Source organism: Pristiophorus japonicus, chromosome 13 (genome assembly GCF_044704955.1).
Source record: "Pristiophorus japonicus isolate sPriJap1 chromosome 13, sPriJap1.hap1, whole genome shotgun sequence".
In the NCBI taxonomy this organism is placed as follows: domain Eukaryota; kingdom Metazoa; phylum Chordata; class Chondrichthyes; family Pristiophoridae; genus Pristiophorus; species Pristiophorus japonicus.
This window is the reverse complement of record NC_091989.1, coordinates 4,711,987-4,733,262: the sequence shown is the minus strand read 5'-3', so window position 1 is coordinate 4,733,262 and position 21,276 is coordinate 4,711,987. Positions and strand designations below refer to the sequence as shown.

The 21,276-nt window shown below is 47.0% G+C and overlaps 1 protein-coding gene across 1 annotated transcript; it reads left to right on the top strand.

Moving 5' to 3' along the window:
* Window positions 1–19,086: 19,086 nt before the first annotated feature.
* On the top strand, window positions 19,087–20,163 carry LOC139279049 (apelin receptor A-like). The gene has a single exon (XM_070898376.1). The coding sequence runs from the start codon at window positions 19,087–19,089 to the stop codon at window positions 20,161–20,163; it is 1,077 nt and encodes a 358-aa protein (XP_070754477.1).
* The last annotated feature ends 1,113 nt before the right edge of the window (window positions 20,164–21,276 follow it).

The window sequence follows — 21,276 nt, the reverse complement described above, 5'->3', positions numbered from 1 at the left end:
ACCTTTGTCATCTCCAGGCCGGATCCAGGACCATCCCAACCTCTGTCGTTGAACTACGCTTGCATCTGCGCACATTCAGAGGCTGAACTCCAGGTCACAGTCAACATTTGACTGAGGCGTACGAAAGCATGGGCCCTACACTAAACATCCGTAAGACAAAGGTCCTCCACCAACCTGACCCCGCCACACAACACTGCCCCCCCAGTCATCAAGATCCACGGCACGGCCCTGGACAATGTGGATCACTTTCCATACGTCGGGAGCCTATTATCAGAAGGGCAGACATCGACGATGAGGTTCAACACCGCCTCCAGTGCACCAGCACAGCCTTCGGTCACCTGAGGAAGAGAGCGTTCGAAGACCAGGCTCTCAAATCTGCCACCAAGCTCATGGTCTACAGGGCTGTAGTAATACCCACCCTCCTGTATGGCTCAGAGACGTGGACCATGTACAGTAGACACCTCAAGTCACTGGAGAAATATCACCAACGATGCCTCCGCAAGATCCTGCAAATCCTCTGGGAGAACAGACGAACAAACATTAGTGACCTTGATCAGGCCAACATCCCCAGCATCGAAGCACTGACCACACTCGATCAGCTCCGCTGGGCAGGCCACATTGTCCACATGCCCGACACGAGACTCCCAAAGCAAGCGCTCTACTCGGAACTCCTACACGGCAAACGAGCCAAAGGTGGGCAGAGGAAACGTTTCAAGGACACCCTCAAAGCCTCCCTGATAAAGTGCAACATCCCCACCGACACCTGGGAGTCCCTGGCCAAAGACCGTCCTAAGTGGAGGTAGAGCATCCGGGAGGGCGCTGAGCTCCTCGAGTCTCGTCGCCGAGAGCATGCAGAAACCAAGCGCAGGCAGCGGAAGGAGCGTGCGGCAAACCAGACTCCCCACCCACCCTTTCCTTCAACCACTGTCTGTCCCACCTGTGACAGAGACTGTAATTCCCGTATTGGACTGTTCAGCCACCTGAGAACTCACTTTTAGAGTGGAAGCAAGTCTTCCTCGATTCCGAGGGACTGCCTATGATGATGATGATGACTGTTACAGTATCATTTATTTTTAATCGCCACTATAACAGATAAATTCAGAGTAGTAGATGCCCAGGCGTGATACTGAGACAGTTTGATGGGGGAGGAAAATGTGGCTGCTGATAATTATAAACCACAAAAGCAAATTTTGCAGTTTGCAGGCACCATCTGAGCCTTCAGATCGGATCACCGCCGTTAAATCACTCCCCTTTTTTCGGTTTTTCATTATGTAAATTTCAGAGCTCATGCGACAATTTAATTCCATTTTTGGTCATTCATTCTTCCATTGCTGTTGGTAATGACAGACAGACTTGCATTTATATAGCACCTTTCACAACCTCAGGACGTCCCAACCTGCGCACAGCAAGTTCCCACAACCAGCAATGTGATAATGACCAAATAAACTGTTTTAGTGATATCGATTGAGGGATAAATATTGACAAGGACACCAGGGATAACTCCCCTGTTCTTCTTCCAAATAGTGCCGTGAGATCTTTTAAATCCACCCGAGAGAGCAGACGGCGCCTCGCTTTAACGTCTCATCCGAAAGATGACACCTCCGACAGTGTAGCGCTCCCTCAGCACTGTACTGGAGTATCAGCCTAGATTTTTGTGCTCAAATCTCTGAAGTGGGACTTGAACCCACAACCTTCTGACTCGGAGGTGCTGCCCAATGAACCCTGGCTAACAGCAACAGGGGACATTCAGTGAAGCTAATTATTCTGATTTGGATTTGGGATTAACAGCTTTCTCTGTTGTAATTCAAGGCTTGAATGTCATATTGGTTCATGAAATAGCAACCGTTGCCCTTAAGGTTTTATTAACTGTTTTTGTTTTAAATAGATAAACTAGATTGCAATTTCTCAGCCTGCACTCAATGGCCATTGTCTGTCTCTGACTTTATTCTGAACCGTTGACTTTTGGTTATTAATGGTGTTACAGTTAATCTGTGGGATTATGTTTGATGAATAATAATGAAGTCATTGAACTATCTTTGTAACAGCAGTAGTCTTTTGTTTATTTGGGAAGATAAAAATCAATGACAAAAAGGAGGCAGATTTTCTACAGCTATTTTGGAGAACTTCACCATGGCAAAACGTCACATTCAAGTTAAACATTCCAATTCAAGCAGAACCAATTTGTGTCATAAACTGATTCAACTGAAATTAATCCTCACAATAATTCAGCATTTGCTACTGTGAAGTGAGAATTGGAAAAAGATTTGCATTTATATAGCGCCTTTCACAACCATCGAACATCTCAAAGCGCTTTACAGCCAATGAAATACTTTTGGTGTGTAGTCACTGTTGTAATGTGGGAAACAAGGCAGCCAATTTGCGCACAGCAAGCTCCCACACACAGCAATGTGATAATGACCAGATAATCTGTTTTAGCAATGTTGATTGAAGGATAAATATTGGCCCCAGGACACCGAGGAGAACTCCCCTGCTCTTCTTCGAAATAGTGCCATGGATCTTTTACATCCACCTGAGAGAGCAGACGGGGCCTCAGTTTAACGTCTCATCCGAAAGATGGCCCCTCCGACAGTGCAGCACTCCCTCAGCACTGCCCCTCCGACAGTGCAGTGCTCGCTCAGTACCGCCCCTCCGACACTCCCTCAGTACCGCCCCTCCGACACTCCCTCAGTACCGTCCCTCCGACAGTGCGGCACTCCCTCAGTACTGCCCCTCCGACAGTGCGGCACTCCCTCAGTACCGCCCCTCCGACAGTGCGGCACTCGCTCAGTACTGCCCCTCTGACAGTGCGGCACTCCCTCAGTACCGCCCCTCCAACAGTCCAACACTCCCTCAGCACTGCACTGGGAGAATCAGCCTAGATTTTTGTGCTCAAGTCCCTGGAGTGGGACTTGAACCCGAGAGGGATTTACAACAGAAGCTACAATGCTGCCCACAAGTCTTAGAAAGTCCTTCCAAAGCAGGGGAGCATTCACTGGACTGGGTCAGTATGCTGTCCACTCCTGCATTAAGCCGACATTTGTTTTGCCACACATACTCTTCAGCAGTGACCATCAGGAACGGGAGAGGAGGCAACAAGAGATTTTCAACACGAGTGCCTTTCCCCCCCGAGTCACAAAAACCAAGAGGGTTTGAAAGAGAGAGATGACGGTGTGTCCTCATGTTGGATTAGGTTCAGACTCAGTTAAGAAAGCTGCCCAAGTTAGGCTGTACAGTAACATAGTGAGGATAAAAACACTGATAAACCATGGCAAAGAATGCAAGCTGACTCACTGAAAGCACAAACCAGATACTTGCTCCAGCACATCACGAAGAAAGACAGAGCCGTATTGTGAGAGGCAGAGAGAGCCAGCACCAAACTCGGATTTAAAATCCCAAGCCTGGACTAGAATTAGTTATGTTGCTGTGCAAGCTGGACTGTCAGAATGATTAGATTACATAAAGTTGGAAGACAGCTAAAGGTCTGATGTTACGACCAAATGCACAGTTTGTTACGATTACATTCACGTTAATGTTATGTTTGTATAGAAATAAAAGAGTAAATAGAGAAACTGTTCCCAATGGCGGAAGGGTCGATAACCAGAGGGCACAGATTTAAGGTCCAGAGGCAACATGAGAAAAAACATTTTTACTCAGCGAGTGGTGAGGATTTGGGACGTGCTGCCTGATAGGGCGGTGGATACAGGTTCAATAGTCGCCTTCAAATGGGAGTTGGATAAATACTTGAAGCAGAAACATTTGTAGGGTATGGGGAAAGAGCGGGGGAGAGGGGCTGACGGGATTGCGCAGATTCGATGGGCTGAATGGCCTCCTGTGCTGTAACTATTCTCTGATTGTATGAAATAATGCCATAAACTCGTGGTTGGAGATATCCTCCTGTCCTGTCAATTCTTGACAACTCTGCAACATATCACAATGGTTCTGCATTCTGCTGTCCATTAATCTGTGCAGTTGGAGAATTGAACAGCTAAATCGGTTTGTTTTACTGATTTTTACTTAAAGATTATATAAATGATTTATGGAATCTAATGGAAACATTGAAAGAGCAATTTAAAAAAGGACAACCATTAGTGTGGAGAATGTATCACAAAACTATCAAACTATATGGTCACACAATTTATACTTTATATTTGAGGATTGTGTCTCTAAAATGATCAACTCTTGAAAAATTGTGACTGAACTAAATTAAATGTTGACGATACTGAAAGAACAAGACACATTCCTATTTTGCTTGAGTTGAATAATTGTATTTTGGCGACAGGTGAACAACCTGATTTTACTCCGGGTATACAGGTGTAGGAGCAGGCTTGGGCAACATGTTCCGGGGGAAATACAGACACCTTGTGTTCTGTTTGATGTAGCATTGAGTTAAACAGGTTCCCGCACTAACTAAACGTTACCACGGCAATAACGAAAGCTTCAGATTTGAATTTGTTGTCAGGATGGGCAGTGGGTGGCAGAGACGAGCGAACAGAATTTGTGGAGTTACAGATAAAAGTCACGCAAACTATTTTTAACTTGGCACAGACACGCTACATATTGTCCCAATTCACAGCGACGTTATATTTATAAAAACTTAAATTAAAATTACTAAAATGAGGAAAGGGAACTAGTTAGCTTGCAAACAGTGATTTTCGGTCAATTCTCCGAGCTGTGGATAATCTGAAGCCACCAAATATACATAGACACACACAATATAATTTACATATGGCACATTGTCAGGGAATGCTGAGAATAGGCAGGCATACCAACAAATATTACATTCGGGCGTTCAATGCTTGATCTCGGAGTCTCAATGTAAGTTTGTTTTATCTGACCAGGACACACACCATGGGCCGTAAATGTCTCTGATTCTATCAATTGGCCAGTATCCATTGCATTTTATATTGTTCTTAGTTTTATATTAGCTTTAAAATAAAATGCATTTGGAGAAAAAAAGAATAGCTTCCTCCACCCTTCTAGGAGTTTGGAGATTGTGTCACAAGCGAATATAACGGCAACTAAATAAAGTAAGGGATGAAGTTCAGTAATATTCTTATAACACAGCTTAGACCTTCCACTGAAATAAACCTCACCCTCAAGTGTTCCCGGTCTAAGTTCTATAAATACTATAAAGAGATAATAAAAAGTTGCTGATGTATTTATATAGAGTTTAAACAACAATTCTGATTTGAACTCCCCATAGTTGGAACATTGCAGGGCAGACACAAGATGCAATAATGATCCCACAGTTCTTCACCGTGGTCTGACTCAAACCTGAATTGTCCTGAAAGGGTTCCTCCTCCGCCCGGGGACCTGATCTTTCAAAGCGTGCGCCTGAACTCAATCTGGCAACTTCCACAGCTTTAAAATAATAAGAGGGAAGAAGCAGCGGGGAAGCGAGGAGACAGGATTGCACGCAGAGGGTTGGAGGTCTGGATGGCAATGCCTGAAGTGAGAGCAGATTGTACAGGGACTTTGAGAAGGCCACTGGACATGTGTTTGAGGAGGACTGGTCGGCAGGGCCAAGGCTGGGCTGTGGGGATACATTGGGCAGCAGGCACAGTTAGGACGGGCCAAGTGGCCTCCGACTGTGCTGTAAGATTCTACAAATAAAGGATCATTGCGGGGTTATGCAGCCTGAGTCAGTAACAATTTGTGTTTATATAGCGCGGGTGACCAAAAGCTGGGTCAAAGAGTGAGGTTTTATGGAGTGTCTTGAAGGAGGAAAGAGAGGTGGAGAGGTTTAGGGAGGGAGTTCCAGAGCTTGGGGCCCAGACAACAGAAGGCACGGCCACCGATGGTTGAGCGATTATAATCAGGGATGCTCAGGAGGGCAGAATTAGAGGAGCGCAGACATCTCGGGGGGGTTGTGGGGCTGGAGGAGATTAAACTACAAATATAACACTACAGCCACCATTTAAGGAACCCACCTATTTTTCGGTAGACTATGACACCAGTTGATCTGAGTTTCATTAATTCATTTAATAATAATAACCCGTGCTTTCAATATTCAGGCTGGCTGAGAAAGTGCACCCGCAGACCCAGCCAGTAAAATATAACTTCTTAACAAGAGCTGTCATCCAGACGAAATAATCACAGAAAATAATATTTTGCGAGATATTTTTAATTGTAATTTTACAATTAACATTGCATTATAAATTTAAATAAGTGACTTACAAGGCTGCGCAAACACTTGGAATATTAAATTCTTAAATGCTTACCTTTTCCTCCTGAGGGAATCCCCAAATTATTTCGTTCTGCATGGTTATATTATTTGAATGGAAAATTAAATTTATTTTGACCATTTGTTATTAAAACCAAATGAGAAATTAAACCAGATTAGATTGCTGCATTTAATGTCGGTTATTGCCTTCAAGAAAGTGCCTTCAACATTTACAGAGTGCAGAACTGGAGTTGTGTTTTAATCTGAAGGTAAGTTGTGCCTTTAGTAAACTCATTCCCACGGTACAGTGCCGTCCCTGCTTGACCTGCGTGGTGAGCTATGATTTTTGGGTTTTTTTTCACTCACTAAAGTGAGTCACTTCTCATTTTCCAAGAGAAGAGAAGAGAGTGAGAACTGTCTGCATTCTGCACCGCGGCCCTGGAACTCACACCACAACAATATCCACAACACAGACAAGAGACTGTGTAGATTATCGACTCCTTCTTGAAACGGATTGCTTATTTTCAGTTCGGTTTCCTGGTTTTAGACACACTGTCCAACTGTCTCAGGCTTTGCCATCAGTAAACAGTTATTGTAAAGCTAGGCGAAATGCATTTGCCAGAGAGTTTTAGTAAAGTTGAACACTATTTTTTCGGATGACAGCTATTGAGGAGTCTCTCATTCCCATTCTCACCTCCTTCAGACGCATCCTTTGTTCCTTCACTTGTCCCTTTACCATCTCCTTTCTTCACACCATCATCCCTTTTGTCTCTCTAATCTCTCCTGTCTTCCACCCTGTCACAGACCTCTCCTGCCCACTTTCCCAGCCTCTACACTTGCTTAAAACCTGTTGCATCTGGCAGGGCTACAGGGTAAGGGCGGGGGAGTGGGACTGGCTGAGGGGCTCTTGCAGAGAGCCGGCACGGGCTCGATGGGCCGAATGGCCTCCTTCTGTGCTGTAACTGTTCTATGATACTATCTCTAACTTTTTCCAGTTCTGACGAAGGGTAATCGACCCGAAACATTAACTCTGTTTCTCTCTCCACAGAGGCTATCTGACCCACTAAGCAGTTGCAGCAGTTTTTGTTTTTATTTCAGATTTCCAGCAGTGCTTTGCTTTTGAACATTATTATTACAAGGGCATCAGGAATGGGCAAGCACATTTTTACTAAGGTCCAACTTTACAAGAAATGGGGTCAAATGCTCTCACTGAAAATAAAATGCTTTATGTATAATGTAATCATAGAATCAGAGAAATTTACAGCACGGCAGGAGGCCATTCGGCCCATCGTGTCCATGCCGGCCAACAAAGAGCTACCCAGCCTAATCCCACTTTCCAGCTCTGGGTCCGTAGCCCTGTAGGTTACGGCACTTCAGGTGCACATCCAAGTACTTTTTAAATGTGGTGAGGGTTTCTGCCTCTACCACCCTTTCAGGCCGTGAGTTCCAGACCCCCACCACCCTCTGGGTGAAAAAAAGTTCCCCTCAAATCCCCTCTAAACCTCCCCCCAATTACTTTAAATGATGCCCCCTGGTTATTGACCCCTCTGCTAAAGGAAGTAGGTCTTTCCTATCCCCTCAATGAGGTCTCCCGTCAGACTCCTCTGTAACAGAGCAGGGAAATCAGATGGCAGCCTAGCTCATATTACAATATAATGTAACTAGAATTCACCTCAAGCCTCACTCTTTCCATCGCAACCTTTGTTGTTTCTCTATTTATACAGCTGTAGAAAGTGTTATTCTGATCTTTCCTCTCTTGTTCCTCATATACACCATTGCCCTTTCCTGCATTTGCACAGAAAATGGGACATAGTACAGAGAGCGTAATAGGCAGGCTGCAAGATAGTGTCAACAGCATTACAGGCAGGCTGTGGTATGTTGTAGGGATCGAGGCTGCATAATCTGGGAGAGCAAATCTTGATAGTTTATCGACACTAATCAACCCAGGGTGTGTCGAGGTAGAATGCATTGAAATTGTCAATCCTTTATTTGCAGGTGTTAGGGATTTCTCGATGGAATTACATGATTTAAACTGAAATGTTACTGCAGCATGTAACTTGAGCTGCAGAGTCAGCTTGTGGCTCAATGGGCAATCCTCGCCTCTGAGTCAGAAGGTTGTGGGTTCAAGTCTCACTCCAGGGGCTTGAGGCTGAGGCTCCCAGTGCAGTGTTGAGGGAGTGCTGCACCGTCGGAGGTGCTGTTTTTCAGATGAGATGTTAAACTGCTCTCTCAGGTGGATGTAAAAGATCCCATGGAACTATTTGGAAGAAGAGCAGGGGAGTTATCCCCGGTGTCCTGGCCAATCATCATCATTCCTCATTTATTCCTCAATCAACATCACTAAAAAACACATTACCTGGTCATTATTGCTGGATGTGGGAGCTTACTGTGCACAAAATGGCTGCCACATTGCCGAGATGACAACAGTGACTGCACTTCAAAAGTATTTCATTGGCTGTGAAGCACTTTGGGACATCTGGTGATTGTGAAAGGCGCTATAGAAATGCAAGTCTTTGTTTCTTTACAAAGTATCTTTATTTGAACAACCAATGGTGTTATACCAGATTGGTTTACAGCAGGTAATGTGCGTGGGTGGGGAGGGCGGGGGGAAGTCATGTTCATGGGGCAAATGATGCCCTGTACCCGGGTTAGTGATGGTCATGGTTGATGTTAATTTAGTATTTTTCATGCAGTAAGGCTCAGTTCAACCTCTCGCATCTGATACATCCCAGCACTTGCTGTGTAAAAACAGTACAGATGTTATAAAATGAATGGCTGGGAAAGAGAAGGATGAATTATTCACCCAGTGATGTTTAAAATGCGATGCTGATGCTGACAATGAAAGTATTTTCTCTTCCTTTCTCATCAATTTAATGGATAATACAACAATAAACAACTTGCTGGCATGTTGTGTGTGACTTTTATTTCAGGGGAGGGAGTATAGACAATTGGTGCATTTCTGGAATAGAAATCCTTGCTTTCCAGAGATCTGAAATTAAAAGGGTTTATTTTCACCCATTTTGAAAAAGAATCCCATTTTAAACTGAAGGATAATTTGCATTTGCTTCACGGCCTTCTACCCCACTGGCCTGAAAACAGGTTGAGGTAGCACCTGTGGAGAGAGGAAGAGAGTTAATGTTTCAGGTCTGTGACCCTCATCGACCCGAAACATTAACTCTGTTTCTCTCCCCACAGATGCTGCCTGACCCAGAGTGTTTCCAGCATTTTCTGTTTTTATTTCAGATTCCGGCATCCGCAGTGTTTGGCCTTTTGTGTTTGCAACAAATTCCATTCTCTGGGTGAAACTCATATCAAGAAGTTAAACTTATTTCAGGTCAATCGCCCTGGCTTGCTGTCGCTTGCAGTCGTGTGCAGCCCCGATACTGGCTACAGGTTCTGAAAGCTCAAACACTCCAGCCTGATCAGCAATTGCTGTTTGAAACAAATATCTTCACAGGGCCATGTCTTTAGCCGTTATATATGGGGGACAGGGGAGAATTGATGAGAATCTGTGGCACACAAGCAGATAAACTAAATGCAAGATGAAAGCAAATTCACGTAGGTGCGAGTTTGCAGTGTGCTCTCCACGCCTGGCAGAGTAAATACTAAATGTTCAGCGAGTGTGAAGAATGTGGCATCAGACTTCATTACTGCTCAGCACCAGAGGATTACATTTCAAACTTAGAAATTCATCATCTCTCAGTATTGCAATAATTGGAACGTGAGCTGGATTGGGAAAACAATATGTCCCATTAGAAGTGTCATGTACTGTTGGTACTATCACGAGGTGTGCCACCAGAGGGCACTACAGTGGGAGACTTGTAGGTTACCTGTACAGGTGTGCCTGGCCTAGTATAAAAGGCAGGCCACCAGGTGTGATCCTCACGTTGGAGTTAACTAATAAAGGACTAAGGTCACTACAACATTTTGCCGCGAGGGGTCATTATTAGAGCATCTAAGAACACAACAAGCAGCAAATTTTTGGGGGTCGAAATTGCCCCTTTTTTATTAAGAGGCCTGTTAGCGCTGCCCGGGGGCTTTTCGCTTAGAGTGGGGGCGGGCAGGGTGAGACGTTATCGTCTCCCGGGAACTTGCCCGGAAGTTTGAGAGGCACTGCCAGACTGCGCTCCACTTCCTTTGCGGGGCGGTAAGCCCAATTCAGCGGCAGGGGTGGGACTTCTGCGCCGAACTCAGAAAGTCCCGCCCCTCAGCTGCTTACTGTCCCCAATTGGGTCACGCGGGGCAATTTCGGTCCCTAGAGACTTCAGCACAAAGCACAAATTCATGCAACTTTGTGTTTCTATAGTTCCAAGTGCCATGCTATAATTTTAAGAAACCAAGTGCAGAGACTGGCGAGGGCAGAGAGAGGAGTTCGATAACTGTACTCAGACCTATTTTTTGCTGTAAAATTATCGACAGGGGGAATTTTATTCCCTTACAGTTTTAAATGCCGTCTCTGTCTCAAATCACGTGATCTGAAAAATTGATCCCTGTAATGGAATAACTTCGCAATAGAGAACAAGGGAATTGTTTCCCTCGAATTCTTTTACTCCAAGTTGTCTACTTCAACCATTTCTTTATAGAATCAGAGAATAGTACGGCACAGGAGGAGGCCATTCGGCCCATTGAGTCTGTGCCGGCTCTTTCGAAGAGCACTCCAGTCAGTCCCCCTCCTCGCCCTTTCCCCGGAGCCCTGCAATTTTTTCTCCTTTGAGTATTTATCCAACTCCCTTTTGAAACCTACTATTGAGTCTGCCTCCACCACCCTCTCGGGCAGCGCATTCCAGATCCTAACCACTCGCTGCGTAAAAACGTTTTCCCTCATATCGCCTTTCGTTCTTCTGCCAATCGCCTTAAATCTGAGTCCTCTGGTTCCCGACCCTTCCACCAATGGGAACAGTTTCTCTCGATCTACTCTGTCCAGACCCCTCATGATTTTGAACACCTCGATCAAGTCTCCTCTCAACCTTCGCTGCTCCGAGGAGAACAACCCCAGCTTCTCCAGTCTCTCCCCGTCACTGAAGTCCCTCATCCCTGGAACCATTCTCGTCAATCTTTTCTGCTCCCTCTCTAAGGCCTTCACATCCTTCCTAAAGTGTGGTGCCCAAGATTTGATTAAATCTTTATAACTTCCTTACTCTACTTTCTATGATCACTGTTGTATGGCCGAGTGAAAAACTGCTGCCCTGCATTAAATCTAATGTCGCTGTGTCTACAGCCTGTCTTGCTTTGAATGCTCAGTTTTCTTAATTGCATTCCCACATAATCATTTGCATATCTTCACAATTAAGCATCTGCCTCCTAGCGATCTCTGCATCTTGCGTATATTTTCTTCTTCCTGATTGTTTAACTGTCTGCTTCTTGCTGATAAGTGAAGTCTCTGTACTTTCCCTTTTCCAATTGATGATTTTCTAATTGTGTTAATGCACCAACCACCTTTTGCCCCATTTGCAATTTTCTCCCCAATTACAAAAAGCAGATTTCTATCCAATCCCATTGATGCAACAAGAAACACAGCCCAAGATTGTCACCACCCAGACTGAGACCGAGAGGAAAGTTATTGATAACACTACGGTTTTATGTTGGGAGTTCTGGAATATGGGGATTAACGTACGCTGCTAGGAATAACATGACAAAGACCACCTGCACAAAACCTGGAAATACATTGTTGCGGTGAAGCCTCGCCCTCCAAAGAGACTGGGTTTCAGAAGTCTGTACCCTGCTCCACATCCATCGGTGCTGCCCCCCTACCCCGGCCCTGCCCGCGCTGCGCTTGAGCTTTTCTCAATTTATTCTATTTTTGTAAATCACTCACTTCCACGACACCCGGCTCTGCCCCTCCCCCGACAACCAGCTCTGCCCCCCCCCCCCGACACCCAGCTCTGCCCCCCCACCCCCGACACCCGGCTCTGCCCCTCCCCCGACAACCAGCTCCGCCCCCCCCGACACCTGGCTCTGCCCCCCCCCCCCACACCCAGCTCTGCCCCCCCCCCCCGACACCCGGCTCTGCTCCCCTCTGACACCCGGCTCTGCCCCCCCCTGACACCCAGCTCTGCCCCCCCCTGACACCCAGCTCTGCCCCCCCCCGACACCCGGCTCTGCCCCCCCCTGACACCCAGCTCTGCCCCCCCCGACACCCGGCTCTGCCCCCCCCTGACACCCGGCTCTGCCCCCCCCTGACACCCAGCTCTGCCCCCCCCGACTCCCAGCTCCGCCGCCCCCCGACACCCAGCTCCCAACCCCCGACTCCCAGCCCAGCCGCCTCCCCCCCCGCCCCCCGACTCCCAGCTCCCCCCCCCCCGACACCCAGCTCCCCCGCCTCCCCCCCCCCCCCGATTCCCAGCTCCGCCGCCCCCCGACACCCAGCTCCCCCCCCCGATTCCCAGCTCCGCCGCCTCCCCCCCACCCCCGACTCCCAGCTCCGCCGCCCCCCGACACCCAGCTCCCCCCCCCGACTCCCAGCTCCGCCGCCCCCGACACCCAGCTCCCCCCCCCGACTCCCAGCTCCGCCACCTCCCCCCCCCCCGACACCCAGCTCCCCCCCCCGACTCCCAGCTCCGCCACCTCCCCCCCCCCCGACTCCCAGCTCCGCCGCCCCCCGACACCCAGCTCCCCCCCCCGACTCCCAGCTCCGCCGCCTCCCCCACCCCCGACTCCCAGCTCCCCCGCCCCCCGACTCCCAGCTCCGCCACCTCCCCCCCCCCCGACTCCCAGCTCCGCCGCCCCCCGACACCCAGCACCTAACCAAAGGCGACATGAGGGAAAATGTTTTTCCGCTGCGAGTGGTTAGGATCTGGAATGCGCTGCCTGAGAGGGTGGTGGAGGCAGACTCAATCGTGGCTTTCAAAAGGGAATTGGATAAATGCCTGAAGGAACAAAATGTGCAGGGCTACGGGGAAAGGGCGGGGGAGTGGGACTGGCTGAGGTGCTCCTGCAGAGAGCCGGCACGGGCTCGATGGGCCGAATGCCCTCCTTCTGTGCCGTAAACGTCTGTGATTCAATAGCGAGGGCCAATGAGCAGATTGCCTGCTATCTCAGCCAAAGAAGGCATACTCGGTGAGATTACAGCAGGCAGTGAAGGCGGCAAATGGTATGTTGGCCTTCATAGCTAGGGGATTTGAGTATAGGAGCAGGGAGGTCTTACTGCAGTTGTACAGGACCTTGGTGAGGCCTCACCTGGAATATTGTGTTCAGTTTTGGTCTCCTAATCTGAGGAAGGACTTGCTATTGAGGGAGTGCAGCGAAGGTTCACCAGACTGATTCCCGGGATGGCTGGGCTGACATATGAGGAGAGACTGGATCAACTGGGCCTTTATACACTGGAGTTTAGAAGAATGAGAGGGGATCTCATAGAAACATATAAGAATTTGACGAGACTGGACAGGTTAGATGCAGGAAGAATGTTCCCGATGTTGGGGAAGTCCAGAACCAGGGGTCACAGTCTAAGGATAAGGGGTAAGCCATTTAGGACCGAGATGAGGAGAAACTTCTTCACTGAGTGATTTGTGAACCTGTGGAATTCCCTGCCGCAGAGAGTTGTTGATGCCAGTTCATTGGATATATTCAAGAGGGAGTTAGATATGGCCCTTATGGCTAATGGGTTCAAGGGGTATGGAGAGAAAGCAGGATAGGGGTACTGAGGTGAATGATCAGCCATGATCTTATTGAATGGTGGTGCAGGCTCGAAGGGCCAAATGGCCTACTCCTGCACCTATTTTCTATGTTTCTATGCTTTACTACATCAGGCGATGTGTATTAGAAACAAAGAGTTTGGTGTTAGTGGGAGGAACTTACCATTTCTTCACTACAAAACCGGGGGCTAGAAGTCTTAGAATACTGCATGGTGTTACTTCCGTGGTCTGTTTATTTATAAATAGTTGGAACTACAGTTCAAAAGGTATGAGCTGATTCTGCTGACTTTTATATTTCTTTCTATCCGCCTTCTTTACCTGCTGCGGGGTTAGCATTTTTTCATTTTCTCACCAAAATGCAGTGAATGAACAAACGTTTTGTGGTTTCCTTGGTCTGATACTGTTGCGTGATATTAGATATTAATGGTCTATTGCATATCTTTTATATACCTTGACGTGTTAAAATGCTGTGTCTGTAAAGCTTAAACAATCAGTAACTGCACATTTGCTTTTTTCTCTCTCTTATTAAAGTATCAAGTGTCATTTCTCTCCCCTCCCTCCCCCAATGTTGGTTCGTGCAGTGGCCTGTTGACTCTGGGTGGGACTTGCTTGGTGGTGCACCGTGCTTTGGACGAGAATATAAAGGTGTGAGTGATGTGTTTTGCAGGACCACAGAGACTTTGACACTACTTTCCGTTGAGGTTGGTGCACTGGCAAGGATGTTACAGCAAAACCCCCACGTTTCTGTGACTTTAACATTTTGCGATTGCAATGATTTTCAATAACTGGGTCACAAATATCCCATTTTAGGCTGCAAGACCCCAACCATCCATTTGCCGTTGGTAAATCAGGCAATTGTTTGTGAAATACTCAAATGCGTTTACAGTAAAGAAAGACACTTTTCTTTTCTTCCTCTGTCAAACAAGGTGCCTTGGGCAAATTCTTACACCCGATAAAATCCGCGATGTAAGTCACACCTCCCTTAAGCTTTTGAAAATTATTTTTTGAATTTTCTACTTACCAAGGTGGAGAGTGTCAATATTGGAGAATAGCCCACGCTCACATCTGGGGGACCCAATGTCGAGATCAAGCACCAGGTAAAATGTTCCTTCCATTCAGCCGTGGCTCAGTGGGCAGCACTCTCTCTCTCGCCTCTGAGTCCGAAGGTTGTGGGTTCAAATCACACTCCAGGGACTTGAGCACAAAAATCTAGGCTGACACTCCCAGTGCAGTGCTGAGGGAGTGCTGCACTGTCGGAGGTGCCGTCTTTTGGATGAGACATTAAACTGAGGCCCCGTCTGCTCGCTCAGGTGGATGTAAAAGATCCCGTGGCACTATTTCGAAAAAGAGCAGGCGAGTTATCCCCAGTGTCCTGGGGCCAATATTTATCCCTCAATCAACAAAACAAATTATCTGGTCATTATCACATTGCTGCTTGTGGGAGCTTGCTGTGCACAAATTGGCTGCCGCGTTTCCTACATTACAACAGTGACTACGCTCCAAAAGCACTTCATTGGCTGTAAAGCGGTTTGAGATGTCGTGTGGTGGTGAAAGGCGTTATATAAATCCAAGTCTTTCTTTCATTTTGCCCTAGCAATGTTACCTCAGTATGTCGTTAAACCGAACCCCCAATTCTGCAATAGGTTGGCATATTACTGCCATTTTTCCATGGGGATTATTGAGCTTGATGTGAACTGAGAGGGGATTAATCACTTCTACTGTTTGAGACACCAGACTGCGTGAAGTGGACAAATGGTGACACTCTCGACACTGAAGATTCTTGTTGCAGTGCCAACTACAGAAGTGACTGGACCTACAGGTAGAATAGCGGGTTCGCCCATAGGGACCAGCTTCTCATGGAGCTTTTCAAAGGACGTACACCCCACAGACTAGAATGTATAATGAAGACAGTAAATACATTATTTGCTTAAAAAAATAATTGCACGTGGTGGAGCTTGCAAAGTCAAAAGGTGGAAGATACTGAATCTAATACATTAGAAACATAGAAACATAGAAACATAGAAAATAGGTGCAGGAGTAGGCCATTCGGCCCTTCTAGCCTGCACCGCCATTCAATGAGTTCATGGCTGAACATGCAACTTCAGTACCCCATTCCTGCTTTCTCACCATACCCCTTGATCCCCCTAGTAGTAAGGACTTCATCTAACTCCTTTTTGAATATATTTAGTGAATTGGCCTCAACAACTTTCTGTGGTAGAGAATTCCACAGGTTCACCACTCTCTGGGTGAAGAAATTCCTCCTCATCTCGGTCCTAAATGGCTTCCCCCTTATCCTTAGACTGTGTCCCCTGGTTCTGGACTTCCCCAACATTGGGAACATTCTTCCTGCATCTAACCTGTCTAACCCCGTCAGAATTTTAAACGTTTCTATGAGGTCCCCTCTCATTCTTCTGAACTCCAGTGAATACAAGCCCAGTTGATCCAGTCTTTCTTGATAGGTCAGTCCCGCCATCCCGGGAATCAGTCTGGTGAACCTTCGCTGCACTCCCTCAATAGCAAGAATGTCCTTCCTCAGGTTAGGAGACCAAAACTGTACACAATACTCCAGGTGTGGCCTCACCAAGGCCCTGTACAATTGTAGCAACACCTCCCTGTCCTTGTACTCAAATCCCCTCGCTATGAAGGCCAACATGCCATTTGCTTTCTTAACCGCCTGCTGTACCTGCATGCCAACCTTCAATGACTGATGTACCATGACACCCAGGTCTCTTTGCACCTGCCCTTTTCCTAATCTGTCACCATTCAGATAATAGTCTGTCTCTCTGTTTTTACCACCAAAGTGGATAACCTCACATTTATCCACATTATACTTCATCTGCCATGCATTTGCCCACTATCCAAGTCGCTCTGCAGCCTCATAGAATCCTCCTTGCAACTCACACTGCCACCCAACTTAGTGTCATCCGCAAATTTGGAGATACTACATTTAATCCCCTCGTCTAAATCGTTAATGTACAGTGTAAACAGCTGGGGCCCCAGCACAGAACCTTGCGGTACCCCACTAGTCACTGCCTGCCATTCTGAAAAGTACCCATTTACTCCTACTCTTTGCTTCCTGTCTGACAACCAGTTCTCAATCCATGTCAGCACATTACCCCCAATCCCATGTGCTTTAACTTTGCACATTAATTTCTTGTGTGGGACCTTGTCGAAAGCCTTCTGAAAGTCCAAATATACCACATCAACTGGTTCTCCCTTGTCCACTCTACTGGAAACATCCTCAAAAAATTCCAGAAGATTTGTCAAGCATGATTTCCCTTTCACAAATCCATGCTGACTTGGACCTATCATATTACCTCTTTCCAAATGCACTGCGATGACATCCTTAATAATTGATTCCATCATTTTACCCACTACCGATGTCAGGCTGACCGGTCTGTAATTCCCTGTTTTCTCTCTCCCTCCTTTTTTAAAAAGTGGGGTTACCATGGCTACCCTCCACTCCATAGGAACTGATCCAGAGTCAATGGAATGTTGGAAAATGACTGTCAATGCATCCACTATTTCCAAGGCCACTTCCTTAAGTACTCTGGGATGCAGTCCATCAGGCCCTGGGGATTTATCGGCCTTCAATCCCAGCAATTTCCCCAACACAATTTCCCGACTAATAAGGATTTCCCTCAGTTCCTCCTCCTTACTAGACCCTCCGACCCCTTTTATATCCGGAAGGTTGTTTGTGTCCTCCTCAGTGAATACCGAACCAAAGTACTTGTTCAATTGGTCCGCCATTTCTTTGTTCCCCGTTATGACTTCCCCTGATTCTGACTGCAGGGGACCTACGTTTGTCTTTACTAACCTTTTTCTCTTTACATATCTATAGAAACTTTTGCAATCCGTCTTAATGTTCCCTGCAAGCTTCTTCTCATACTCCATTTTCCCTGCCCTAATCAAACCCTTTGTCCTCCTCTGCTGAGTTCTAAATTTCTCCCAGTCCCCGGGTTCTCTGCTATTTCTGGCCAATTTGTATGCCACTTCCTTGGCTTTAATGCTATCCCTGATTTCCCTTGATAGCCACGGTTGAGCCACCTTCCCTTTTTTATTTTTACGACAGACAGGAATGTACAATTGTTGTAGTTCATCCATGCGGTCTCTAAATATCTGCCATTGCCCATCCACAGTCAACCCCTTCAGTATCATTCGCCAATCTATCCTAGCCAATTCACGCCTCATACCTTCAAAGTTACCCTTCTTTAAGTTCTGGACCATGGTCTCTGAATTAACTGTTTCATTCTCCATCCTAATGCAGAATTCCACCATATTATGGTCACTCTTCCCCAAGGGGCCTCGCACAACGAGATTGCTAATTAATCCTCTCTCATTACACAACACCCAGTCTAAGATGGCCTCCCCCCTAGTTGGTTCCTCGACATATTGGTCTAAAAAACCATCCCTTATGCACTCCAGGAAATCCTCCTCCACCGTATTGCTTCCAGTTTGGTTAACCCAATCTATGTGCATATTAAAGCCACCCATTATAACTGCTGCACCTTTATTGCACGCACCCCTAATTTCATGTTTGATGCCCTCCCCAACATCACTACTACTGTTTGGAGGTCTGTACACAACTCCCACTAACGTTTTTTGTCCTTTGGTATTCTGCAGCTCTACCCATATAGATTCCACATCATCCAAGCTAATGTCCTTCCGAACTATTGCTTTAATTTGCTCCTTAACCAGCAATGCTACCCCACCTCCTTTTCCTTTTATTCTATCTTTCCTGAATGTTGAATACCCCTGGATGTTGAGTTCCCAGCCCTGATCATCCTGGAGCCACGTCTCCGTAATCCCAATCACATCATATTTGTTAACATCTATTTGCACAGTTAATTCATCCACTTTATTGCGGATACTCCTTGCATTAAGACACAAAGCCTTCAGGCTTGTTCTTTTAACACCCTTTGTCCTTTTAGAATTTTGCTGTACAGTGGCCCTTTTTGTTCTTTGCCTTGGGTTTCTCTGCCCTCCACTTTTCCTCATCTCCTTTCTGTCTTTTGCTTTTGCCTCCTTTTTGTTTCCCTCTGTCTCCCTGCATTGGTTCCCATCCCCCTGCCAGATCAGCAAGAGACATCACAGCTAAGCCAGGCCGACCACTTAAACCACAGCACCGTGCACTGCTTGGGGGGTGGTGGCCAATCAGCTTCCGGACTGAGCTAAAAGCATAAGCTTGCAATTTTTTTTTTAACTTTACACAACAAGACATGTTGAAGATTGCTCAGTGTAGTCACACAACAGGTTGGTTTAGGCTGGCTGCTTTGGTTGGGTATGGAACCAATGGCAGCCCCGTGGGAAACGACCGCTTGGTACGACTATCAGACCGACCCAGATCGCTTTTGTGACTTTGAGGACATAATCTCCGCCAAGAATTTCATCGCCTCGATCTACTGTCTGGTGTTTGTCATCGGCACCTTCGGCAACGCTGTGGTGATCGTCATCATGAGGTGGAAGAGAAAGGCCAAGCGTTTAGTGGATGTGTTCATCACCCACTTGGCCATCGCGGACCTGGTGTTTCTGCTCACCCTGCCCCTCTGGGCTGTGTCCACCGCGCTGGACCACCGCTGGGTGTTCGGAGGGAGCCTGTGCAAGATCAGCAGCTACATCGTGGCCGTCAACATGTACTCCAGCATATTCTTCCTGGCTTGCATCAGCGTGGACAGGTCCGTGGCCATTGTGTGGTCGGTGGAGTGTGGCCATCTGAGAACCAGGAGGTGTGCCATTCTCACCAGCTTGCTGATCTGGGTACTGTCGCTGGCCTTGGGGCTGCCTGCTCTCCTGTTCAGAAACGTGGTGGAATACGAAGGGAGATGGATCTGCTCGGAGATCACCTCGCCCTCCAGGAACACCTTCACCCTGGCCACCAGGTTCATCGCCTTCCTGCTGCCCCTGGCCATCATCACGGTGAGCTACAGCTCGGTGGCTGTCAAGCTCCACAGGCACTTCCACCGAATGAAAAGGGAACAGCAGAGGAAAAGGAAGTCGATGAAGATCGGGTTCTGGATCATCGCCCTGTTCCTGCTGGCCTGGCTGCCGTACAATGTGCTGAAGACCCTGGATGTGCTGCTCCAGTCCTCGGCTATCCTGGTGTCGTGCGGCACCCAGGGAGCGGTGCGGAAAGGCACCTTGGTCTTCACCTGCGTGGCCTTCGTCAACAGCTGCGTCAACCCCATCATCTACCTGCTCTTCGACCGTTATTTCCGCCAGAGTTTCCTCCAGCTCTTGCCCTGTGCGGTGGCCAGGAGGCTGAAGGTTCGCTCCTCCACATCCCAGCCCGAGTCCAGCAGGTCTCAGCGACGCAACTCCTCGCTTGCCAAAGAGACGGAAGCGCTCTCTGCAGCCAAGGTCGCGCCATGATCCAGGTCAACACGTGAAGTGCGGTTGTGCAGGTAAACGGCGCTACTTCAAAATATATACATACATAGAAGGTGCGTTTTCTACAGTTCACAGCAACCTTTCCTCATTCTGCTCACAAACTTCTCACCTTCCACACCTTTGTGGGGGAGCTCTATATATTAGATGAGATATTTAACACAACATCAAATGGCCGAAAGGTGTGAAGGCATCGACAAGTCAACTGAAGACATCTTCAACCAAGGACTGAGTCAAACAGCAACTGCTGAATACAAACCAGTGCCGGAGGGATTGAGTTTTAAATGTATTTTAATGCGGTAACACTTAAAGTGTTGGAAATTACCTTAAACAATGAAAAACAAAATAATCAAATCTGCTTAGCAAATGTTTTAAAAAGGTTGACATTGGAATTAAATGTTTGTGCATTCAAATCTCTGCAGTTCGTTCTTCTGGATTAAGAATTAGGAAAAAATATTAATATTCCAAAGCGTATATAAAATCAGAACATAGTTTGCTTAAAAGCATTACAAACAGTTGAAATATTAGATGTTTCTGCTTTAACAGCACAAACTTATTAAACAGTGCAGCATCCATACATACATCATTGGGGTCAAAACCTCTATGTTATATACACAGGATTACACGGGATATATGGCCCAGAAACAGGCCATTCAGCCCAACCAGTCCGTGCCGGCGTTTATGCTCCACTCGAGCCTCCTCCCGTCTTTCCCCATCTAAATCTATCAGCATAACCCTCTATTCCCTTCTCCCCCATTGGCTTGTCCAGCCTCCCCTTAAATACATCGATACTATTCGCCTCAACCCCTCCCTGTGGCAGCGAGTTCCACATTCTCACCGCTCTCTGGGTAAAGAAGTTTCTCCTGAATTCCCCATTGGATTTCTTGGTGACGATCTGATATTGATGGCCTCTAGTTATACTCTTCCCCACAAGTGGAAACACTCTCTCTGTATCCACTCTATCAAAACCTTTCATCATTTTAAAGACCTCTATTAGATCACCACTCAGCCTTCTTTTTTCAAGCAAAAAGAGACCCAGCCTGTTCATCTTTCCTGATAGATATACCCTCACATTTCTGGTATCATCCTTGTAAATCT

Coding starts and splice junctions, on each gene's coding strand:
- LOC139279049 (XM_070898376.1), top strand. CDS start 19,087: ATGGCAGCCCCGTGGGAAACGACCGCTTGGTACGACTATCAGACCGAC.